The sequence below is a fragment of the Saccopteryx bilineata genome, chromosome 1 (assembly GCF_036850765.1).
Source record: "Saccopteryx bilineata isolate mSacBil1 chromosome 1, mSacBil1_pri_phased_curated, whole genome shotgun sequence".
NCBI lineage: Eukaryota > Metazoa > Chordata > Mammalia > Chiroptera > Emballonuridae > Saccopteryx > Saccopteryx bilineata.
The window spans coordinates 353389559-353414942 of record NC_089490.1 but is presented as its reverse complement, the minus strand read 5'-3'; the positions used below and the strand labels follow the sequence as shown (position 1 = coordinate 353414942).

At 38.0% G+C, this 25384-nt stretch overlaps 2 protein-coding genes across 2 annotated transcripts in view; one reads left to right on the top strand and one right to left on the bottom strand.

The window, feature by feature from the left end:
• Positions 1-1135: 1135 nt before the first annotated feature.
• Positions 1136-19870, bottom strand: ZNF215 (zinc finger protein 215). The gene is made up of 6 exons (XM_066253820.1): positions 19784-19870; positions 13398-14004; positions 7380-7468; positions 5422-5554; positions 5004-5099; positions 1136-2644 (listed from the first exon to the last, which is right to left on the bottom strand). Exons 2-6 carry the CDS (start codon positions 13789-13791, stop codon positions 1779-1781), a joined length of 1578 nt encoding a protein of 525 aa, XP_066109917.1. The 5' UTR covers positions 13792-14004; positions 19784-19870; the 3' UTR covers positions 1136-1778.
• The window catches only part of OR2D2 (olfactory receptor family 2 subfamily D member 2), a 29622-nt gene continuing 22297 nt past the window's right edge, over positions 18060-25384 (top strand). Inside the window, 3 exon segments of the mRNA XM_066252799.1 lie at positions 18060-18063; positions 18933-19100; positions 19598-20040. Of these exon segments, the coding sequence (XP_066108896.1) occupies positions 18060-18063; positions 18933-19100; positions 19598-20040 (615 nt within the window).

The window sequence follows — 25384 nt, the reverse complement described above, 5'->3', positions numbered from 1 at the left end:
AGGTTTAAGGGAAAAGGTTGGGAAGTGTCAACTGGATGCAAATGTTCTCCAAAAATTAAGTTTTAAATGCCCTCTAATGAGGCATTCTTTGAAGCTGTGTATGTTTAATTTAGTAAGTAGTGAACAGATCTTTTTTTAGAAAGCATATTTAGAAGAAAAAAGATAAGCATTTTACTCACACCCAAAAAACTGTTAAAAGATAAAACATAGTACTTTTATCTTTCAACCAACCAAAAGAAAATCACAACTTATATTAAAAAAGTGAACTATTAGATTCAGATCACCTAAAATGAGTGTCAAGAATCCATTATATTCAACATGTATTGCTTTGATGAATGACTGAACTATCCTTAAGAATTTAAGTGGTTTTTTTTTCCATGTTAGGATCCTCTACAAGTTGCCTTATGTCTATATGAATTTCCTTATCAATAACTTGTATAAAGTTTTGTCTTAATACAACTCATGTTGTGATGTAAAGGATGAACAAATGAACATATATTTCTCCACACTTATTAACTCATCATAGCGGTTCATTCCAGTATACTTTTCTGCTTTTGAACCAGGTATGAACTCTGACACAAAGCAACCATCATCACTCCCTTGGAATGTCTACAGTATGAATCTTTCTGGGCAGATTAAAATGAACTTCTTAGCTCAGGAACTCTTTGGTATCCTGAAGTAGTTTATGGAACAAAGAGGCACAGAGAATTAGTACACTTTGACCTTTTAATGTTTAGGATAAATGATAAACCAAAGGCTATGGATGTCTCTCCATCCCAGGTCCCAAAGAGTACTTTAAAAACTTCAGACCTTAAAGAACACATGTATACTAACAATAACACATCCACCTACCACTGCAGTTGATAACCTTTTTCCAATTGTAGTCCCCACTGAGCACCAGGACAGCCAAGGATATTAATTAGGGTGGAGTATTTGGCTGTCACTGTCATCTTCATTAAGTCATAGTTTAGTTATTGGAAATGTCCTCCTATATTCTCATGAGCTCCTGGTTTCTTGTGACCTTCTTACAAGAACTGAAAGTTTGAGTTTTATTGAATATCAGCTTCCCTTGAAGCTTCTCCCTAATATGGATTGCTTGGCTTCTCCCTAATATGGATTTCCTCTAAAGACCAGGAAAATAGGTCCTATTTATGAAGTAGAGAAACATGATGATATAGAGTATCAGCATAATGATAGACAAACATTTATGTAAGGTTGCACCAAGAAGGAGGTCAGGACAAATGTGGGGATAAAGCCATTGATTGATTGTGGCAACTGCATACAGATGGGCTGAGACCTAAGCTGCATCAGCCCATGGAGGAAGAGAAGTCCTACCTGTGTAGGATGGAGTTTGGTGGTATTTCTCACTGCAGGGCGAAAACTTCTGTTACCTGTGGCAGTTAAACAATGAGAGAGGGTGGTGATACCAGAGGCCAGATTCCAAGGAAACAGGTATTGAAGTCAGAGGCCAGATTCCAATGCTGTGTGTGTGTGGGGGGGTCTGTTTTCTTCTGGCCTGACCAGCCTTACAGTATGGTGATGTTTAACTATAAACTCTGTGGATTAATCTCAAAGCCTAGAAAATCTCCTAGATTTCTATTCAATAACAGATTTCCCTCCAATATTAATTTTATCATTATCAATTAAAGAATTATCTTTGACAAAGTTTTTTCTCCATTATTTTCATAAGATTCTTTCCAGCATAAATTCATGGATATTGAATGAGTTCTGCACTCTGACTGAAGTTAATACCACATTTACTCATTATATGGCTTCTCTCAAGTATGAAGTTTTCGGTGTTTAATAAGGTTTGAATTCCTATTGAAGGTTTTCTCACATTTGTTACATTTAAATGGTTTCTCTCCTGTATGAATCATTTGATGTCGAGTAAGTGAGGAGCTCCGACTAAAAGATTTTCCACAGATAACACAATAGGCATTACCTCCAGGATGGACACTTGGACTTTTAGTACTGTCTTCACTCTTACTGAAGGCTGTTCCACATTTATTTCTTTCGTAGGCCTTTACTTCAAGATGAAGTTTTTGATGCTTAGTAAGGTTTGTCTGTCGGTTGAAGAATCTCCCACATTCACTGCATTTATAGGGTTTCTCTCCTGTGTGAATGATCTGATGTCGAACAAGGGATGAACTCCGGCTGAAGGCCTTCCCACACTGAAAACATTCATAGCAATGTATTGTGGTATGACTTTTTGGGTGCTGAGTATCTGTACTCAGGTTCAAGGCATTCCCACATTCATTAAATCCTGAACATTGCTTACCTACTGAGTCGAAATTAAAATTAAAGTTAGTTAGAAACTTATCGCACTTTGGAGACACCTTCCTCAAAGAAACTCCCTGTTGCATATCAAAAACTGAGTTAACTGACTTAACAAAGCTTTCCTTATTTTCACTACATTCAAAGTCTCTCTCTTCAGGATAGATTGTCTTATGAATAAAAGGTTCTTGTGACAAATTTATGTCCCGGTGCTTTTTGTTCCTATATAACCAATCATCAGTTTTCCAGGCATCTAAAAAAGGAAGTTCACGTTTGGTCACTTTTGTCATTATCTCTACATGGGATGATTCTTCCCCAGAAATCCTCTGCTTTGGAAATGAATCCTGGTTTTCTGAAATTGTCTGTATGTCTAAAATGAAACAGAAATTCTATGAACTAGAAGAAGGGAACTTGCTTAATTAGGAAAGGGAGGCTAAACCATATAAAAAGATATGCATATTTTATAGGTCTTAAGTACAGAATGGAAATGTGAGATGAGGCTAAAAAACGAGATTTACAGAATAAATGATTAAAAATAAATAATTAAAAATTTACAGGATAAAAATATTAAAAAGAAGATTTGGAGATCAACAAGGCAAAGAATAGGAGAAAGCATTTTATTGAAATGGGATCCAAAAGATAACTGAGGGAGAAAATTTACCTTAGAAAAGAAGAAACAGAGTCATTTGCCTATCAGATTAATAAAGATTTCCTGTAAAAAAATACCTAGTATTTGCTAGAGTGATAAAAACAGAGATAGTAATACTTTATTAGAGTCTGAACTGATATAATCTTTCCATAGACAATGTAGCCTTCTGTAACACAAAAGTTAAATATATTTATTCCCTTTGTAAAGAAGGTGTGGTACATATATACAATGAAATATTACTTAGCCATAAAAAATCATCAAATTTTACTATTTGCTATAACATGGATGAACCTGGGGAATATTACAGTAAGTGAAATAAGTCAATGAGAGAAAGACAAATACTATAAAATTTCACTTATATATGGAATCTAAAGAATATAAACAAACAAAAAACAGAAATAGACTCATAGAGAAAGAGAACAAACTGATGGTTGCCAGATGAGTGGGGTTTTGGGGAATAGATGAAAACAGTGAAGAAAGCAAGAAGTACATACTGGTAGTTACAAAATAGTCATGGGGATATAAAGTACAGCAAAGGGAATATAGTCAATATTGTAATAATTATGTACGGTGCTCGGTGGGTACTAGACTTATTGGGGTATCATTTCTTAAATTATATAAGTGTCTAATCACTATGCTGTAAACCTGAAACGTACAGAAAATATGTATAATATTGAATATCAACTGTAGTTGAAGATATTGAATAAAATGCATCTTTACACATCTTCCTAAATATATATATGTGAACACACACAAAGACGCACATGCCTTTGATGGTGAAGTTCCTCTTTCAATAGGGCATCCTACAGAAGTCATCAGATATGCCTGAAAAAACTGGGCAATAACCTAAATATCCAATAGTTGGGGGTGGGGAGGAGGAATGGTTGAATATATGATACATGTGTATGACAGAATGTTATTTATGATTTAGAAACCACATTTTCATAGACTAGTGAAACAGGGAATTGTGCATGGTATCATATTAGGTGAGAAAAGCAGAAAAAAATATATGTATGATATTCCATAACCCCCAATTTTTGAAAAAACAAATTATCAAAAGCCACAGAGATACATTATCACAAAGAAAATGGCTTAAAAAACAAACCAAATGTTAATACCACATAGCTCTGGGTGGTGAGGTAATGGGGTGAGTTATATTCCTACCTATACTTTTTATATTTACTAAAATGTATATTAAGCCCACAATAATTCATAATCTCTCACAAACTGTTAATAAGAATAAAGAGATTATGATGAGGGTAGGGATGTAAGGCATATAAATTAAGGAGTTCTATAGAAAAAAAATGGAAGAATACTGAAGCCACTCCAGAGTAAAGGAGAGTTTTCTTTGAAAGAAAAAATATCATTTAATGTTATGTTGGCTAATGTTTGCTTACATAGCACTTACCAGATGTCAGGCACTACTCTAAGTATATTACACATATAAACACATTTAATCCTCCCAGTAACATGGAGATAGATCTTATTATTGACTCCCTGTTACAGATAGGAAACTGGCAGGCCACACAGTTTTAGGCGTTATGTCTGTGTTTCTAATGCAGGGGTCGGGAACCTTTTTGGCTGAGAGAGCCATGAACGCCACATATTTTAAAATGTAATTCCATAAGAGCCATACAACGACCTGTGTACGTTATGCATTATCCAATTAAAATTTGGTGTTGTCCCGGAGGACAGCTGTGATTGGCTCCAGCCACCCGCAACCATGAACATGAGCGGTAGGAAATGAATGGATTGTAATACATGAGAATGTTTTATATTTTCAACGTTATTATTTTTTTTGATTAAAGATTTGTCTGTGAGCCGGATGCAGCCATCAAAAGAGTCACATCTGGCTCACGAGCCATAGGTTCTTGACCCCTGTTCTAACCCATAACACTGTTTTGCCTGTCCACATCAGAAAAAGAATCTGTGAATGCAAAGCAGTGATGACTTTCCTCTCTTCAAAGTTTAGATGGTTTTGTTGTCATCTCCTCAGCTATCAACTCAAAGGCTGTTTGTACATGGTAAGTTTAACAAAGAGAAACTTTTTACAAATGCCTCATATCTGCCCGGTTCTTACCAAAAACAGTTGTTCTTGGGATTTCTTGCTCCATTATTGATCTTTTGTTCTTACTTTCCAACGTGGGAACCTCAACTGGTTTGTAAAATAGAAGCTCTGGTCATGTGGACAATGAAAAAACAACAGACATGACACGTCAGACATTTTTATAGGGAAAAAGAATTCCATCCCAACATAGTATTCTAAGAGCTGTTGAAAGATAAGGCCAGAATCACCACAGACCAGTCAGTGTATTTCTAACTCTACATCACAAAGGACTTTCAACCAGATACCTCCAGAAAATCTGCTACTATGCCCAAAGGATATTAGAAAACCTGAACCTAAACCCAAATGCCCTGACTCACTTCAGCAGTCCTGTAGTTCTTAACAGCAAATGAAGAGATGACTAATGAGCAGATTAGAAATAAATACAAGCCACCTTCACGCAACGAAGTGAGGTTCCTATAGTTCTCCAGCATCACATCCCTGTACAGGTTCTTTACGGCAGGGTCCAATTGCCCCCACTCTTCCGCGCTGAATTCCACAACCACATCTTTGAATGTCACTGGTTCCTAAAACATTAAGTTCCTTTTTAATCAAAGGTTACTCCAAAAATATTACTGGAGGAGAAATGAATTTGGAAGGAATAAGGTAGGTGGCCAGAATATACAAGAAATTGATAGGACAATGTTTGTAGGTCTAAATGATGAAAATCAAGTTACATTAGGGGCTGTCAACTCGGAACTCTGTGAGAGGTGCAAAAGAAAAATTAATTATACTAGCTTACACTTTGCTGGAGGAGAAAAAGACAGTTGGAATAACTGTGGAACAAAAAATTATTATAGAGTATAAGGAATTTACATAAAAAGAGCCCAGAGTACAAAGAGTTTAAGGTAGATTTGAGGGAAATTTGTAATGAAGATGTATAGGCTGTGCTAGCAGAAAAGGCAGTGCATTTTCCCTAATTGAGAAATGCAGCCTGCTAACTCAGGTCCCACGGCCCAATGTCACCTTGTCACACGGGCCTTTCCTAATTACCCAAAGTAGCCATCCTCCTAATCAGTCTGTACTGCATTATATTTCTTTCTTTTCTTTGTAATAGTTATTACTGTCAGCAATTATCTTATTTGTTTGTGTTTGCCTGCCTGCTTGTAATAGAATATAACCTCCAGAAAGGCAGGGGTCATGTTTCATTCACCATCATATTCCCAGGCCAGAGAAAAAGTGTCTTGCAGATTAGGCACTGCATAGACATTTGTTAAAAGGGCCCTAAGACTATCAGTTGCTGCTCCTGTCTCCAACATTCTTAACCTTGTCATTGTTTTGACACCTTTAATCACATTGAAATACACAAATCCTTTGCCTTTCTCTACTTCAGAGCCGGTCTTTCTGAGTAATATTTGTTCTGCCTATTTCCTCACCTTCTCCTCTTCCCTCAACCCTCTGCAAAGTGGCTTCTATTCCCCTGCATGTTACTATCTCCATGGTGATAAGCAAATAGACACTACCCAGGCTGAATTTTCCTGAATTTTAAAAGATTTCTCCTTGAATATTCTCTTTTTTTTTTTTTTTGTATTGTTCTGAAGTGAGAAGCAGGGAGGCAGAGAAACAGACTCCTGCATATGCCCAACCGGGATCCACCTGGCATGCCCACCAGGGGGCGATGCTCTGCCCATCTGGGGCGTTGCTCTGTTGCAACTGGAGCCATTCTAGTGCCTGAGGCAGAGGCCATGGAGCCATCCTCAGCACCCGGGCCAACTTTGCTCCAGGGGAGCCTTGGCTGCGTGAGGGGAAAAGAGAGATTGAAACTAGAGGGGGAGGGGTGGAGAAGCAGATGGGTGCTTCTCCTGTGTGCCCTGGCTAGGAATCAAACCTGGGATATCTACACACTGGGCCAATGCTCTACCACTGAACCAACCAGCCAGGGATAAATATTCTCATCCTTTGCTTTCAGTAACATCATACACTGCTCACAGAAATTAGGGGATATTTTATTACTTCATATTCATTTTGAAATATAACCTAATTTTTGAGAGCAGTATATTTTCCTGTTTTTCCACTACCACTTTGGTCCTTTCATTTCAGGATTGTTTGAGGTTTCTTCTCCTGCACGTTAGGTGACACTGCCCAGAACTCTGCCCTTCGCTCCCTTCACTCTGAACTCTAAACATTCTCTGTACAGGCTCTATTTTCATAGCTGCAATTATCGTTTACAATCTTGAAGAAATAGCTGCACAAAGATTGTCTTTTCCAAAAAGTATATCACCAACTAAAATAGGTCCAATGTCCTAAGGAAGAACAAGTCTCATGTCCTCAGGTGCAACTATGTTTGGCAAAAGTTCAAAGGCCAAAAAAGAAAAGCAGATCATTTCTGTAAAGAGTGGAATCTTCATTCACCTGAGATTTGCCTGTTAGTGAGTCTGCTTCCATTTTCTCCTTCCTGATGCTCCCCTTCTGGAGAAAGACAGACTCCTTGCTGGGTGTATCTGAGGAAGATGAAGGAAAACATTAGGAAGAAAAGCTTGGCCCTGGAGAAATGTTTACTGATTACAGCAGTGATTTTAACGTGCCATTCATAGGAATCGGCCTGAAAGAACTTTGAAAAAATAATGATGCCAAGCTGTATCAACCACTAGAATCTACAAGGGTGAGGCCCAGATCTTATATTTTTAGAAAGCTCTGAAACTGAGTATGATAGTCTACCAGGAATTGAGACCCACTGGATCAGATGAAGAGGGGCAAAATAATATTTTGAGGTGTCATCATGGTTATACCAGATTAAAAAAAATAATCCTGTCAAAACTAAAACCTACCTAAAGCTTAGCCACCACACACTGTAATTTTACTGGGAGCTAAAAATACAGGGTGAGGCAAAAGTAGGTTTACAGTGGTGAGTACTCGACACAGTTTATTCTTGTATCACTAATTAATTATCCTATTATTTTCCATACAAACATCTATAAACCTCCTTTTGCCCCACCCTGTATTTTATCCAACCAATAGCTCAAACACATTGGGGAGAATTCTACTCAAGGATTCTTTTCCTTTAAGTAGATCTGTGTATCACAAACATAGTCTGTTCACCTTCAACTACTGACTCTCTCAAGGGCATAAAAATCTTAGTGGCAACCAATTCTCTTCTCCAGCCCATTGGTGAGAAGAACATCCAAGGGTCACTTTCCTAAAGTTTCTCCAAGATTCATTAGTTAAATCAATGACCCCTGAATGCCAGACTATAAACCAATACCGGTCTGTGAAAAGTTTTCATTGATTCAGGGTGAAATAAAAATAGAGACAATGTTGGAGATATTTTGAGACCCTTTTGTAAATAAAGGCAGAATTAAAAAAAAATCAAATTTCTCAGCAACATGCTATTTGAATGCTACCCAAAGATTACTGTTAACTTTATTCAGGCCTATACCACTTTGTGAAACCTCAGTCAGCTCAGTTTCCTAATCCCTAGGGCAGTCAATACAACATAGTTTATTTTTGTCATGCTTAGAAATAGATGAAATATCTTGAAAAGGTACAAAAACCTCCCATCAACTACTATCTTATTTGTTGCTCTCACTGAGAACTGTTTCCTTCTCTTAATTCCTTCCCCTGCTGACCTCCTTCTCCAACTTTTACAAGTATGTTCACAGAAACCCATCTCATTAAAAAAAAATCATATGCATTCTCAAGCTCTTTATAGAATATTCCTCTCCCTTCTAATCTAAACTAGATCTTTGCTATCACCACTTTTTTTCACCCTCCAGTACTAGGGTCTTGGAAATTTTGATATACCTCTCTATTCTACTTCCTCATAAAGGTTTTTCTACTCTCATACAAAACAGTTTTCTTAGCGGTTCATGCACTTAGCTACAGCCTCCTTGTTGATGTTTGTAATTGCTCATTTACTTAACACATATTTACTAAGTGTCTCCTATGTGAGAGGCAGACAAATGCCTGGCCTCAGGAAGCCTATAGTCTTTTGCAGTAATTTTCAACCTTTTTCCTCAGGGCACACATAAACTAATTACTAACATTTTGCAGCACACCAAAAAAAATATATTTTCTGATCTGACAAAAATAAAAGGCACAATTTTGATTCATTCGCAGTGGACAGCTACAGTTGCATGGGCTGTTACCATTTTTTAATTTAACAATCTAAGGCAGGTCTCAAACTTGCGGCCCACCGAACAATTTTGTGCGGCCCGCAGACTAATCCACGAAGTTCAAAATATTTTGGATAAAATTAAGTAAGCCTAGGGGCCTACTTGTATTTTTCATTTCTCTAGCATCCTAGCTAGATATTAGCTTAGTTAACAGCAGTTGTGATGCGAACTACAGTTTCTGGTCGTTTTGTGACACTGAGTAAACTGCATGTACGATTGTGCTTGATTTTTTTTTTTGTTTTCAACTGCAGTGAGAAAAGTGTTGCGTAACAGTTGCCTTTTGTAGACCTAGTGCGGTCCGCAGAACGGCTGTGATCTTGCTCTGCGGCCCACATGCTGAGTTGAGTTTGAGACCCCTGATCTAAGGGAAAAGAGTTCAGTGCCTGTAACTAAATGGTCAGGTATTGCATGTTTGAAAAATTCTTCTGGCACACCAGATCAAAATCTGGCCTATTGTGAATGACAGAAATTATGGTAAATAATTGTACAAGGTCAATAAACATGCTGGTTATTTAGCTCAGATTGTTGCCTTGCACCCTGAATCCTGCCAATATTACGATAGGGGCTTCATACCGGCATAGACCACGCAGCTCAGCCTGAAGACCCTTCATATCCTTTTTCTAATAACCATCAACTACTTCCTTTTTCCTACTTGGATCTTTACTACTTCTATTACGAGAACAAATTTGAATACATCAATCTTTACGTATATTTTCCTATCCTTCACAACTTTCACTTTCTTGCTCTTAGTCTATTCTCCAACTTTTATCAAGGTCCCACCACAGCACATTAATTCTTTAATTTTCTCTAAGTCTGTCTCCTCTTGTGAATTAACTTTCTTCTCTATGCCTTAATTTCATGGTAAATCACTTTCAGCACTCTTCACAGACTTCAAACTCCTTGAACACTTGCCCTTTACATCTAACACCCAATTTTAGTTCTATCTAATAATCTCTCCTTTCTACCCTTTTAAAAAATTGTGATGAAATTCACCATCTTAAGCCTTTTTTTATTCATCTTTTCCAAGTGAGAGGAGGGGAGATAGAGAGACAGACACTTGCATGTGTCCTGACCAAGATCCACCTGGCAACCCCAGTCTACAGCAGATGCTCTGCCCATCTGGGGCCATGCTCTCAAACAAGCTATTTTTAATGCCTGAGTCAGAGGCACCACAGAGCCATCCTCAGTGCCTGGGGCAATAAGCTCAAACCAATCGAGCCATGGCTGTGGGAGGGGTACAGAGAGAGAGAGAGAGAGAGAGAGAGAGAGAAGCAGGAGGGAGAGGGGTGGAGAAACAGATGGTTGCTTTTCCTATGTGCCCTGATTGGGATTCAAACCCGGGACATCCATACACTGGGCTTATGCTCCACCACTGAGCTAACCAGCCAAGGTCTCAGTACTTCATTTTTTTAATGGCTGAATATTATTCCATTGAATGGATATATTATAATTTCTTTATCCACTCATCAGTTGATGAGCACTTGAATTATTTCCACTTTTGGCTATTTTGAATAATTCTGCTATAAACATTCAAGGACAAATTTTTGTGTAAACATATTTTCAATTCTTGAGTATACAGTAATTCTATATTTAACTTTTTAAGGAGCTACCAAACTGTTTTCCACTGTGGCTGTACCATTTTATATTCCCAAAAGCAATGTATAAGGATTCAAATTGCTCTATCTTTGCCAATACTTGTTTTTTTATTTTCCTTTTATTAGTAATAACTCAGTAGTGGATGTCAAATGGTATATCATTCTTTGATATTCGATTCCCTAATGACTAATGATACTGAACAATTATTTCTATGCTTGTGGGCCATTTGTATAGCTTTGGAGAACCATCTATTTAAGTCCCTTGTCCATTTAAAAGTTGTGTTTATCTTTCTGTTGTTGAGGTGCAAGGGTTCTTTTTCTGTGGGCTTTTATCAGATATGAGTTTCAAATATATTCTCTCACTCTACAGGCTTCCTTTTCACTTTCTTTTTTTATTTAATGAGAGGAGGAGAGGTAGAGACAGACTCCTGCATACATCCTGACCAGAATCAACCCGGCTAGCCCACTAGGGGGCAATGCTTTGCCCATCTGGGGCTCTTGCTCTATTGCAATTGGAGCCATTTTTTAACACCTGATGTGGAGGCCATGGAACCATCCTCAGCACCTGCGGCCAACTCGTTCCAATAGAGCCATGGCTGCATGATGGGAGAAGAGAGAAATATAGAGAAGTGAGAGGAAGCTGGGTGGAGAAAAAGATGGGCATTTCTCCTGTGTGCCCTGACCGGGACATCACATGTCAGGCTGATGCTCTACCACTGAGCCAACCAGCCAGGGCCCTTTTCACTTTCTTGACTGTACCTTTTGATATACAAAAGTTTTTAATTTTGATGAAGTATAATTTTTCTTTTGTCTCTTGTGTTTCTGGTGTCATATCTAACTATCAGTTACCAAAGCCAAAGTAATAAAAATTTATTCCTTTGCTTTCTTCTAGGAATTTTATAGTTCTAGCTCTTATATTTACGTTTAGTCATCCATTTTGAGCTATAATTTTTACATATTATATGAAGTCCTACTTCAATCTTCTGCCTGCGGATATCAAGTTGATACAGTACTAGTTGTTAAAAACTTTTCTCATTTGATGGTCTTAGTACCCTTTTTGAAAATCAATACACCAATGAAGTTGAGTTTAATTCTGAACTCTCAATTCTATTCCACTGATCTATGTCTATCTTATTCTATTATCACATGGCTTTTATTATTTCAGCTTTGTAGTTATGTTTTAAAATTAGGAAGTGTGCATCCTCGAACTTTGTTCTTAATCAAGGCTGTTTTGGCTATTTGGAATTTTCTTTTTCTGTAATTCCATATAAATTTTAGGATCAGCTCATCCATTTCTGAAAAAAAGGTAACTGGAATCTTGATATAAATTGCATTTGAATTTGTAGAATGATTTGGGGAGTATTATAATTTTGACAATACTAATTCATAAGCATGAGATACCTTTCCATTTATTTAGGTTGTCTTTAATTCTTCCAACAATGTTTTGTAGTTTTCAGTGGGCAACTCTTACACCTCTTTAGTTAAATTTATGGTTAAGTATTTTATTCTCTTTGGTACTATTGTAAATAATTATTTTCCTAATTTCATTTTACTACTAATCATTGCTAGTGTACAGAAATACAATTGATTTTTGTGTGTTAGTCCTGTATCTTAAAACTTTGATCAGGTAGTCAATAAATCCTTTTGGTTCAAACTCCTGTTTTTCCAATGTTTCCTTCATTCTATAGCACCTAACTTAGTCTTTAAGCTAGTTTTTCTACTTCAGAGCTCTCAGGTTTATCCTTTACACAAGAAGTTGGCAACTTTTTCTGTAAAGATACATATAGTAAATATTTTAGGTTTGCTGGCAATACAGTCTCTGCTATAACTAATCAACTGTGTTCATAGCATGAAAGCAACTGAAGATAAATATAAATGAAAAGGATATGGCTATGTTCCAATAAAACTTTATTTCCAAAGTTATTTTGCCTGTAGGTCATAGTTTGCCAACTCCCACTCTACACTGACACAAACATATTTTAACAAGTGAACTTGACTCGAAGGAACTGCTGAATTAAAGCCAGCTCATGATACCAACATATTTTAAAAATGCATACCAAATTGTTATACTCCCCTACCCAACCTGTACAATTTCATTCTATTTCTATTGCCTATAGAATAAAACCCATGTTTTGGGATGGAGAAAAGTTCTTCATGATCTGGCCCTTGACTCCTTCTAGCTTCAAAAAAGATAATTTCTCATCATATAGAAAGGGTCAACTATTTTTAAGGTTTTTTTTTTAATTGAGGCATAATTGACATATAACATTATATTAGTTTCAGTATACAACATAATGATTCAGTATTTGTATATATTGTGAAATGATCACCATGGTAAATCCAGTTAACATTTGTCACTATATATGTTATAAAATATTTTTCTTGTGATGAGAACTTTTAAGATCTACTTTCTTAGCAACTTTCAAATATGCAATGCATTATTGTTGACCATGTCATTATGCTGTATATTATATCCCCATGACCCATTTATTTTATAACTGGACGTTTGTACCTTTTGACCCCCTGCACCTATTTTGCCCATTCCTCACTCCCCACCATTGGCAACCATCAATCTGTTCTCTGAATCTATGAGCTCAGTATTTTTTGTTTTTAGATCCCACATAAGGGTAAACTATTATACAGCCAGTTTTCTATATTCTCACCTCTGTCTTGAAGCATTTCAATCACATCCTCTATGAGGGTAAATGCTTCTTTGCCATTCTTTGGATGTTGTAAATTCACCCAAGTTCTGACCTCCTCAGGGAGAATTGCCAGGAATTGTTCCAGCACCAGCATTTCTAGGATCTGCTTCTTTGTATGAACCTCTGGTCTCAGCCATTGAAGACAAAGCTTCCAGAGTTGGCTCAGGGCATCATGAGGCCCAGACACTTCCAAGTACTGGAAATCTCTGAACTTTTGACGAGAAGCCTCAGAGTCATAGGTCTCCATGGTTTCCTGCTGCCAAGACACATCTGCTCCCAGGACTTCACTTTGTTCATACAGAGTCAGGTTTTGAGGTTCTGAAGTAGCCATCAACTTGTTCAGGGGCTGCATCATCCTAGAAAGAACTCTCACTTTGTTCACATTTATTTTATTAGAGAAGTCCAGTAATTCTTAGGCTTGGGTTAAGTACCTGTAATACTATATATATAGTGTGTGTGATTTTTAGCCAAGTTGTATCTCAAAAGAAAATTCCAGGAGTTCCAGGAGTTTCTGATATAAAGCCAACATTCAGATACCGGAGAGACTGAAAAAAGACACAAATATGACCTGTAGATATAATGAATATGTATTAGCATAGTGTTAAAAGATAAAATAGTACAAATACACACACACACACACATTTCATTAATGGGAAGAGGGAAGGCACAGAGACAGACTCCTGCATGCATTCCCACAGGGCAAGCCCACTATGGGGCAATGCTCAGCCTATGTGGGGTATTGCTCCATTGCTTGGCCACTGAGCTATTTTTAGGACCTGAGGCAGAGGCCATGAAGCCATCTTCTGCACAGGGGCCAACTCCTCAAACCAATCAAGCCATGGCTATGGGAGGTGAAGGGGGGGAGGGGTGAAAAAGCAAATAGTTGCTTCTCCTGTGTGCCCTGACTGGGAATCAAAGCTGGGACATCCACACACCAGGGCTGAAGCTCTACCATTGAGCCAGCAGGCCAGGGCCAATAATACTCTTAAAATTACTTGAGAAAATAAACATAATGCATTCTCCTTTCATTCCTATTTTCCTTTTTTAGAACAAGAAAATATGCTTTCCCTTCTGCCAACCATACCAAAAAGAGAAACAAACATAGATAGGCATCACACAAAAAAAGTGATATAAATATTCCTTTGATTAAATCAAACTTCATAATTTAATTGCAGTTAGATTTCTCCTGTACCAGGTAACGATTCATTTTTTGCTTTACAACTCATTTTTTGCTTTATAACAAATTTTCAGGAAGGATATTCAAGATATTAAGGTTTCATATTAGAGATGCCTACACAACTTCTTAAATTCCTATTAAAATACCAATAAGGTTATATAAAATGAGTACAATTAGCACTAGCACTAGAAATTAAAATAAGAAACTACTATTTAAAATATATAAGAATAAATGTCCATGAACTATTTCACTGTTAGAGATTAAATCAAAAAGTGAAATCCCAAACTACAATAATTAAAACTTTTCATTTGTTAGGGCTCACTAGGGACCAGTCGGCAATGTCCACCAGGAGGTGTTAGGCTCAACTAAACAGACTCACTACACTACCACACATCAGTTGGCAGCAGGTTATTCATTAGGCTACTGGACAGAAAACACAGATTGTTAGTAGACTGAATAACTGGCTTTTTTTTTTTTTCACAGAAGTCCTTACAGAATATAGCTCAAGTCAAGAAACCTACATAGGTTGTGCAGAAAGCATCTTGATTGAAAAGCCTATCCACAGGAGCAAACATCTCTTCTAAAAAGACTGAGCCCAGCACTCAGGGTTCCCCAAAGAGCTTGCTGGACTATACCAGTCATTACATTCAGGGAAGTTCAGATACAGCTTTCTATCCAATTTACAATATTCCCAGTCTGGAAGCAATTCATTCAAAGGCCTTTTTTTATTATATGCCTTAAGGCCAGTGTTTTTCAGGGGTGATTTTGCCACCAGAGCAATTTCTGGATACAGATTGCTTGTCACAGCTGGGGTTGTTACTGGCACTTAGTGGAAAGAGGCCTGAAATGCTGCTGAACACCCTACAATAGGCAGCCCTTTATAACAAAAATTTATCCAGCCCAAAATATCAATAATTCCAAGATTAAGAAACTCTGATATAGGCAATATATAGTGACTAAGAATACATACTTTGGAGTCTTACCTGATATCAGGCTAAATCCCAAATGAGTTACTGTATGTATGAAATTGAACAAGCTATTTAACAAAAGTTTAATTTTTCTCAACTGTCACATAGCTATAACAATACCTATCTGATTAAATTGAGGATTAAAAGAACTCTCATTTCACTTCTTGGCAGATAGTAAGCACTTAATACCTATATTGTTGAGAGCTTTTTCTTTTTTTATAACATACGAATGTTAAATTTAGTCAAATGATTTTTTTTGCATTTATTTAGATGATAAAATGATTTTTATCCTTCATTTAGTTAATGTGGTGAATCACATTGACTGATTTGTCAATATATTTGCAAATCATGTATCTGACAATGGGTTGATGGCCAAAATATGCAAAGAACTCACACAAAATAGCAAAACACCCAAATAATCCTTTTAAAAAATGCACAGATCGTAGGTTGGTCTTTTTTCCAATGAAGACATACAGATGGCCAACAAATATAGAAAAAGAATGCTCAACATCACTAATCATCAAAGAAATGCATCTAAACCAGTGGTCTCCAACCTTTTTTGGGCCACGGACCAGTTTAATGTCAGAAAATATTTTCACGGACCGACCTTTAGAGTGGGACGGATAAATGTATCACATGACCGAGACAAGCGTCAAGAGTGAGTCTTAGACGGATGTAACAGAGTAATCTGGTCATTTAAAAAAAATAAAACATCGTTCAGACTTAAATATAAATAAAACAGAAATAATGTAAGTTATTTATTCTCTCTCTGCGGACTGGTACCAAATGGCCCACAGACCGGTACTGGTCTGTGGCCCGGGGGTTGGGGACCACTGATCTAAACCACCATAAATACCACCTCACGACTATGAGAATTTTATGCTTTCATGAGAAACATAAATGAAAAGGTTTTTTCTAATAAAAAAGATGAGAGATAACAAGTGTTGGAGAGGATATGAGGATATGAAGAAAAGAGAACCCTTGTGTACTGTTGGTGGGAATGCAAATTGTTGCAGCCACTACAGGAAAGAAAATGGAGATTTTCTTTTTTTTTATTATTATTATTCTTTATCTCTTTTGCATTTTTTTCCTTCTTTCCAAGTGAGAGGATAGGAGATACAGAGACAGACTCTTGTATGTGCCTTGACCAGGATCCACCCGGCAACCTCCACTGGGGCTCATGCTCTGCCCATCTGGGGACATGCTCAAACTGAGCTATTTTTAGCTCCTGAGGTGGAGGCCATACAGCCATCCTCAGAGCCCTGGCTGATGCACTTGAACCAATTGAGGCATGACTGTGGGAGCAGAAGAGAGAGGAAAAGAGAAAAAGAAACAGAGAGAGAGAGAGAGAGAGAGAGAGAGAGAGAGAGAGAGAGAAGGGAGAGAGTAAGGGGAGAGAGTGAGGGGAGGAGAAGCAGATGTTTACTTCTCCTGTGTGCCCTGACTGGGAATCGAACCCGAGACATCTACACACCAGGCTGACGCTCTACCACTGAGCCAGGGCTGGATATTTTCAAAAAGTTAAAAACAGAACTATCATTTGATTCAGCAATTGCACTTCTGGATATTTATCCGAAGAAAATGAAAACACTAACTCAAAAAGATATATGCATTCCTATGTTCATTGCAGCACTGTTTACAAGAGGCAAGATATGGACAAAATCAAAGCGTTCATCAATAAGTGAATGGATAAAGAAAATGTGGCATATACACAAATTGCAATATTACTTAACCATAAAATAGAATAAAATTCTTCCATTTGTGACAACATGGATGGATATCAAGGGCATTATGCTAAGTGAAATAAATCCATCAGAGAGACAAATACTGTATGATCTCTCTTATATGTGAAATCTAAAAACAAAACAAAAGCCAATAAAACCAAGCTTATCGATTCAGAGAACAGATTGGTGGTTGTGAGAGAAAGGAGAGAATGGGAGAAATGAGTGAAGGGGTATAAAAGGTTTAAAAAAAAAGTTAGAAGCAAACAGAACATAATTTCTCAGTGTTTCCCATTGTGTCTTGTTGCAACCATATAATGTCCATTGAAAAATCAACAGATTATCATATATACATGTCTGCAATAGATCTTACAGATTGGTGAAAACTGTGCACAAAAGTTATTTCCTTACTCTTGAGATTCAACACAAATATCTAAAGCTTAAGAAAAGTCCAGGTTCATTTTTAAAAAAGAAAGTGACAGAGGTATCACTGAGTCCCACAAATTAACACAAAGGGAGAAGCAGTGGGGGAAAACTCACAGGCAGCATGTTAAGAAGAAAACAAGGAAGCGTAAATATTAAAAAATAAAATCTAGTTATAACAAGAACCTTTATTGTAAGGGTAATAATAAATGTATAAGGTAAAAGTTTAAACCCAACTAGATAAGCACTCAAGAGTTATCCAAAACAAATGAACTTGAAAGTTGAAAATAACGGGATGATAAAATATATAACAAGCAAGTATAAACACTAGAATATGCGTAGGTATATTGAATTAAAAGCACAAATGCATTAAAAGAGACGAAGAAGAAAGATGAAATGATTACAGGTACAACTCATAATGAAGTATAACTTATTAAATGTACCAAAAAAAAGAAATTGAAGTATATTTATGGCAAACTCTAAAAATGAGATAAAATCAACAATGACACAATGGAATTGGGAGACTAAAGCAACTTTCTCAGTCCTTAAAGGAAAAAAAATACCCTAAAATTAATTATCAATATAGCACATAATATGCTTAGTCTGATAAACCAGATAGAATATAGTCTATATTCAAGCACTGATGAGGAGGTTTACAAAAGCTACCAAAAAATTCCTCAATCAATATAAAAAGAATATAGAGTGGTACTAACTACATTTATTACCAGAATAAAAACCAGAACTTAGCCAAACACAGAAAACAAAACAACAAAACAAACAAACAAACAACCCCGCCCCAAATACTTTGGAATTTAAATGTTACTTCTGAAAACCAACTCAAATTAAAAACATTGCGCATTGTAATCTATACAGCACAGTTCAAGCTCCACTGTGAGGCAATGTCAAGCCTTACATTACATATATAATTAAACAAGGATGAGATGAATTAAACATTCAACTCAGTGGAATTAAGCAACAAAATATATCAGGAATTTATTGGTTAAAAATATAATAAATTACTCAGTATAAATAATTATATAGCTAGGAGAACAGGAAAGATGGTCAGGATGATATGGTTGCATTTAAGGATACAGAACAGTTAGGTTACAGAAGGGTCAGGGTGTGGCCCGGATTTCGAGGAGTTTAGGGAGTAAGTGATGAATACTGGAATAAACAAAGTCAAGAAGTGTTCGTTTAATCTGGACAGACACCTTTGATGATGACAGTGGGACTCAGGATGAAGAGTTTAGACAGCGAACCAGAGTCACTCGGGAAGGGCTCAGAAAGGCGGAGGTGGCAGAAATCTGGAGAGTTCAATTGAATAACCAGGTGATACAAATTCAAAGAATTTTACAGCTTCAAGAAACTCGAACAGGTGTTTATTACGGGGAAAAGTACAATAGTTGTCTGCGGAGAGGGCTGATTTTAATCAAATAGGTCATAGGTAGGGCAAAACGGTAAGGACATTCTTTCAGATTAGGTCAGATAAAAAGGGGCAGAGAACAGTTTAGAAGTGAATGTCTGGAATAAGAAAGATGCCTGGAGGTTTTAACGTTGGGGGGAGGGGGACTAAGAATGATTGGGAAAGCAAAGCAGGTCGGAATGAACTTTTCTCCATCTTCTTTTCCAGCTGATTGATCCAGTCACACTTGGTTTTTCCATGAGGAATCAATACCAGTCATTCCAAAACCAGCTGACCAAGATATATTCCCCAGGCTGAGCTCCTGGAGACTGCCCCATTACAGAATGGAAGAAGGGACAGCAGCGAAGCGAAATTCCCAGTTTTGAAGAACCGGATCTAGAACCCAGCCGCCCCGTTCCCCACCTCTAACCCTTTGAAGCCGGCTCTCACGCACTGACTTCCTTCCGCAGCCCTCGCTTCCACCCCGTCAGCTAGCGCCATCCTCCAGCTTCTCCCGCAGAGACTGGGGCGCAGTATTGGAATCCCGGTAACTGCGAACAAGACAAGGAGGAGCGCGCGTTCTGCGCAGACGACCCCTAGCGGGATTCTTAATTCCAGGCTCCGGCGTCCGCACCTCCCGCTGACCCCGGTGATACCTGCGAGCAAGGCTCCCCGCCCGGCTCTGTTCAGTCACCCCCAGGCGTCCGTGCCGAAGAGAGCCGCGGAAGTCGTCGTCCAGGCTGGCGAAGGGACCTGGAGATGGCAATCACACAACTGGAAAGTCCTGGCCAACCCTGGAGCTAGAACGCCAAATACGCGTCAGAATCTTATATATGTCAGTGCACACCCACCACGCAGTCTCGCGCAAGCGCGCCAGCCGTGGAAGGAGCGCCCAGAAGCCCCCGCGGCCCAGGTAGTAGTCCTTGGTGGGCCTCTTCAAGCCCCGCCCCTTTCTTTAGGCCCCACCCACTCCGAATTCTAACATCCAACCATAGGGCCATGATAGATGCAATCCTTGCTTAGGATGGGTGGGAGAAGGGCCGGTCAAATTTACGTCGATAACTGCGTTTCATTCATAATTGGCCAAATTCTTACCTTGTCCTCGCCATTCCCCACCCTCCTAATTTTCTTGGAACAAAAACATAGTGACATAATTTCTACAAAATACCATCTTAACATGGATTTTTGACTTAACATGACTTAACATGGTTTTCACTGATTTATTGATTCACTGATTCAGTTTTGCATCAAAGTAAAAGATGTATGTAGGTTTGCCTTACTGAGTATGAGATATGTTGTGACATCCCAGAAGAACTGACAAATAGACAAGTGGCACCTGGTTCTTAAAGTTGTGAGGGGCTAGACATGTAAAATTCATGTTATATCTGGATAGATGGTAATTGATGCTATGAGTAGAGGTGAAATTACAGACAGAGGTAGAGAAAATAGTAAAAGGAGTGTATTGAACTTCAGAGGAAAAACTCAAACTAGTCGGTCAGGGAAAGCCTCTAAGGAGGAAGCTGTAAATGTAGGCAATGAGTTTATTGAGGTAAAACAAAATGTAAAAGTAAGATTTTTTGTTTGATGCATCTTCCTCTGTACTCATTAATATATTAATTTTGTGTGTGTGTGTGTGTGTGTGTGTGTGTGTGTGTGACAGAGATAGAGACAGAGAGAGGGACAGATAGGTACAGGCAGGCAGGAAGGAAGAAAGATGAGAAGCATCAATTCTTTGTTGCGGCTTCTTAGTCTCCTCAGTTGTTCATTAATTGCTTTCTCATATGGATTTCAAGCCAGTGAGTGACCTTGGGCTCAAGCCAGTGACTATGGGGTCATGTCTATGATCCCACACTCAAGCCAGATGAGCCCACGCTCAAGCCAGCGACCTCGGGTTTCGAACCTGGGTCCTACGCGTCCCAGTCTGAAGCTCTACCTACAGTGCCACCGCCTGGTCAGGCTCATAAATTAATTATAAGTATCATCTCACTCAAATCATCAACACGATGCTACAAGGTAGAGGCTATTATCCCCCAATTATTAAAACTAAACGATGGCACAGCTAATCTTCAAGTTTAGATCTCTTCATACTTGTCCCACAGCTACTTACTCAATGCTACAAGATTGAGAGGACAATGGGTAAAATATAACAGAACGGAGGAATGATATTTTCTAAGATTGGCAGTAGGACATGTGCCATGAATTGTTTCTGAGGGGATTGCCCTTTTTAAAAGTCATATTTAACTAGCTAGTCAAAATAAAAATTTTAACCTGGAAGTATTGTCAGTATACATGCTCAAAATATAGCCTTCAGCCAATTGAAAGTGCAGGAAATGAAAAATGCACTAAATAAGAGGGAGCATGACCAGCCTTCCTTTCATACCTCTTGTAAATACGAAGTTTCTGACGATGTGTCTTCAAAGGTCCACTGAGACCAGATACCACTCTCTAATTGAACAACGGTCATTTTCAGGTTGCGGTCATCTCCCTGAAGGTCCAACTATTTTTATAACACAAGATTATAGTTTCTCTCTCTTTTTTTAGATAGACTTTATTATAATTTGAATGTCTGCGACTATTCTCTTTAGAAACCACAGAACCCAGAAAACAGTGAAAAATCATCTTTAACATGCTAATGGAAATAAATTCTTATCAACCCAGTATTGGTGTAACATTAGCTCTAACTAGCTTGGAAAAAGTTAAAGCTGTTTATTGTATTTCTTAGAGAACCACTAAAAAATATGACTTTCACTGTAAAGAATAAAGAACTATGAAGCTGTCTGAAATGAGATCCTTAAAATACAAAGAATTGTTTGTGACAATTTCCATTCCCTTCTTCTTTTTAAAATTTTTATTTAGAAAATTAAATTTAACAGGATGACATTGATCAATAAGAGTACATGGGTTTCAGGTAAACATTTCTATAGCATTTGAACTGTTGACTATATTGTATACCCATCACCCAAAGGCAAATCATTCTTCGTCACCTTATATTTGTCCCTCTTTACATCCTCCCCCTCACTCCCTCTCCAACATTCCCCTCCCTATGGCCCCCCTCCCCCTGGTAACCTCTGCACTTTTATCTATGTCCATGAGTCTTGGTTTTATATATCATCTATGTGTGAAATCATACAGTTCTTAGCTTTTTCTGAATTTACATATTACACTAAGTGTAATGTTCTCAAGGTCCATCCATGTCATCATAAATTGCACTATGTCATCATTTCTCATGGCTGAGTAGTATTCCATTGTACAAATGCACCGCATCTTCTTTATCCAAGGGACACTTTGGTTGTTTCCATGTCTTGGACACTGTGAATAATTCTGTGATGAACATGGGGGTGCATGTGTCTTTATGTACCAATGTTTTTGAGTTTTTGGAGTAGATAACCAGTAGAGAGATTGCTGGGTCATATGGTAGTGCTAGTCTTAGTTTTTTGAGAAACCACCATACTTTTTTCCATAATGTTATATTAATTTGCATTCCCACCAGCAGTGAATGAGGGTTCCTTTTTCTCCACAACCTCTCCAAAACTTGTGTTATTACCTGTCTTGTTGATAATAGCCAACCTAATAGGTATTATGAGGTGGTATCTCATGGTAGTTCTGATTTGCATTTCTTGAATAGCCAGTGAAAATGAGCGTCTTTTCATATATCTGTTGGCCATTTGTATGTCCTCTTGGGAGAAATGTCTGTTCAGGTCCTCTCCCCATTTTTAAATTGGATTATTTGCTTGTTTGTTGCTGAGCTTTGTGAGTTCTCTATATATTTTGGATATTAACGTCTTATCACAGCTGTTGTTTGAAAATATCATCTCCCATTTAGTTGATTGCCTATTTGTTTTGTTGTCAGTTTCTTCTGCTGTGCAGAAGCTTTTCAATTTGATATAGTCCTGTTCATTTATTTTTGCCTTTACTTCCCTTGACTTTGGGGCCAAATTCATAACATCTTCTCTAAGATAAAGGTCCATAACTTTAGTACCTGTTTTCTTCTATGAATTTATTGTGTCAGATCTTTTTTTTTTTTTTTTTTTTTTTCATTTTTCTGAAGCTGGAAACAGGGAGAGACAGTTAGACAGACTCCCGCATGCGCCCGACCGGGATCCACCCGGCACGCCCACCAGGGGCGACGCTCTGCCCACCAGGGGGCGATGCTCTGCCCATCCTGGGCGTCGCCATGTTGCGACCAGAGCCACTCTAGCGCCTGAGGCAGAGGCCACAGAGCCATCCCCAGCGCCCGGGCCATCTTTGCTCCAATGGAGCCTTGGCTGCGGGAGGGGAGGAGAGAGACAGAGAGGAAAGCGCGGCGGAGGGGTGGAGAAGCAAATGGGCGCTTCTCCTGTGTGCCCTGGCCAGAATCGAACCCGGGTCCTCCGCACGCTAGGCCGACGCTCTACCGCTGAGCCAACCGGCCAGGGATCTTTTTTTTTTTATTTTTTTTTATTTTTTATTTTTTTAAATAAATTTTTATTAATGGTAATGGGATGACATTAATAAATCAGGGTACATATATTCAAAGAAAACATGTCTAGGTTATTTTGTCATTAAATTATGTTGCATACTCCTCGCCCAAAGTCAGATTGTCCTCCGCCACCCTCTATCTAGTTCTCTGTGCCCCTCCCCCTCCCCCTAACTCTCTCCCTCCCTCCCTCCCTCCCATGTCCTCCCTCCCCCCCCACCCTTGGTAACCACCACACTCTTGTCCATGTCTCTTAGTCTCATTTTTATGTTCCACCAATGTATGGAATCATGTAGTTCTTGTTTTTTTCTGATTTACTTATTTCACTCCTTATAATGTTATCAAGATCCCACCATTTTGCTGTAAATGATCTGATGTCATCATTTCTTATGGCTGAGTAGTATTCCATAGTGTATATGTGCCACATCTTCTTTATCCAGTCTTCTATTGAAGGGCTTTTTGGTTGTTTCCATGTCTTGGCCACTGTGTACAGTGCTGCAATGAACATGGGGCTACATGTGTCTTCACGTATCAATGTTTCTGAGGTTTTGGGATATATACCCAGTAGAGGGATTGCTGGGTCATAAGGTAGTTCTATTTGCAGTTTTTTGAGGAACCACCATACTTTCCTCCATAATGGTTGTACTACTTTACAGTCCCACCAACAGTGAATGAGGGTTCCTTTTTCTCCACAGCCTCTCCAACATTTGCTATTACCCGTCTTGTTGATAATAGCTAATCTAACAGGGGTGAGGTGGTATCTCATTGTAGTTTTGATTTGCATTTCTCTAATAACTAATGAAGCTGAGCATCTTTTCATATATCTTTTGGCCATTTGTATCTCTTCCTGGGAGAAGTGTCTGTTCATGTCCTCTTCCCATTTTTTTATGGGATTGTTTGTTTGTTTGTTGTTGAGTTTTATGAGTTCTTTGTAAATTTTGGATATTAGGCCCTTATCTGAGCTGTTGTTTGAAAATATCATTTCCCATTTAGTTGGCTGTCTGTTTATTTTTATATCAGTTTCTCTTGCTGAGCAAAAACTTTTTATTCTGATGTAGTCCCATTCATTTATCTTTGCCTTCACTTCTCTTGCCATTGGAGTCAAGTTCATAAAATGTTCTTTAAAACCCAGGTCCATGATTTTAGTACCTATGTCTTCTTCAATGTACTTTATTGTTTCAGGTCTTATATTTAGGTCTTTGATCCATTTTGAATTAATTTTAGTACACAGGGACAGGCTGTAGTCGAGTTTCATTCTTTTGCATGTGGCTTTCCAGTTTTCCCAACACCATTTGTTGAAGAGGCTTTCTTTTCTCCATTGTATGTTGTTGGCCCCTTTATCAAAGATTATTTGACCATATATATGTGGTTTTATTTCTGGGCTTTCTATTCTGTTCCATTGGTCTGAGTGTCTATTTTTCTGCCAATACATGCTGTTTTGATTATCGTGGCCCTATAATATAGTTTAAAGTCAGGTATTGTAATGCCCCCAGCTTCATTCTTTTTCCTTAGGATTGTTTTGGCTATTCGGGGTTTTTTATAGTTCCATATAAATCTGATGATTTTTTGTTCCATTTCTTTAAAAAATCTCATAGGGATTTTGATGGGAATTGCTTTAAATTTGTATATTGCTTTGGGTAATATGGCCATTTTGATTATATTTATTCTTCCTATCCAAGAACAAGGAATATTTTTCCATCTCATTGTATCTTTTTCAATTTCCCTTAACAATGCTTTGTAATTTTCATTATATAGGTCCTTTACATTCTTTGTTATGTTTATTCCTAGGTATTTTATTTTT

Bases quoted from the DNA above. Each gene is read 5' to 3' on its own strand.
- ZNF215 (XM_066253820.1), bottom strand. From the start codon at position 13,791: ATGATGCAGCCCCTGAACAAGTTGATGGCTACTTCAGAACCTCAAAAC. The intron at 5,555-7,379 runs GTGAATGAAGAT...TTAATGTTTTAG, and splicing joins CACTAACAGGCAAATCTCAG to GAACCAGTGACATTCAAAGA. The intron at 2,645-5,003 runs GTAAGAACCGGG...GTTTCATTTTAG, and splicing joins CCCAAGAACAACTGTTTTTG to ACATACAGACAATTTCAGAA.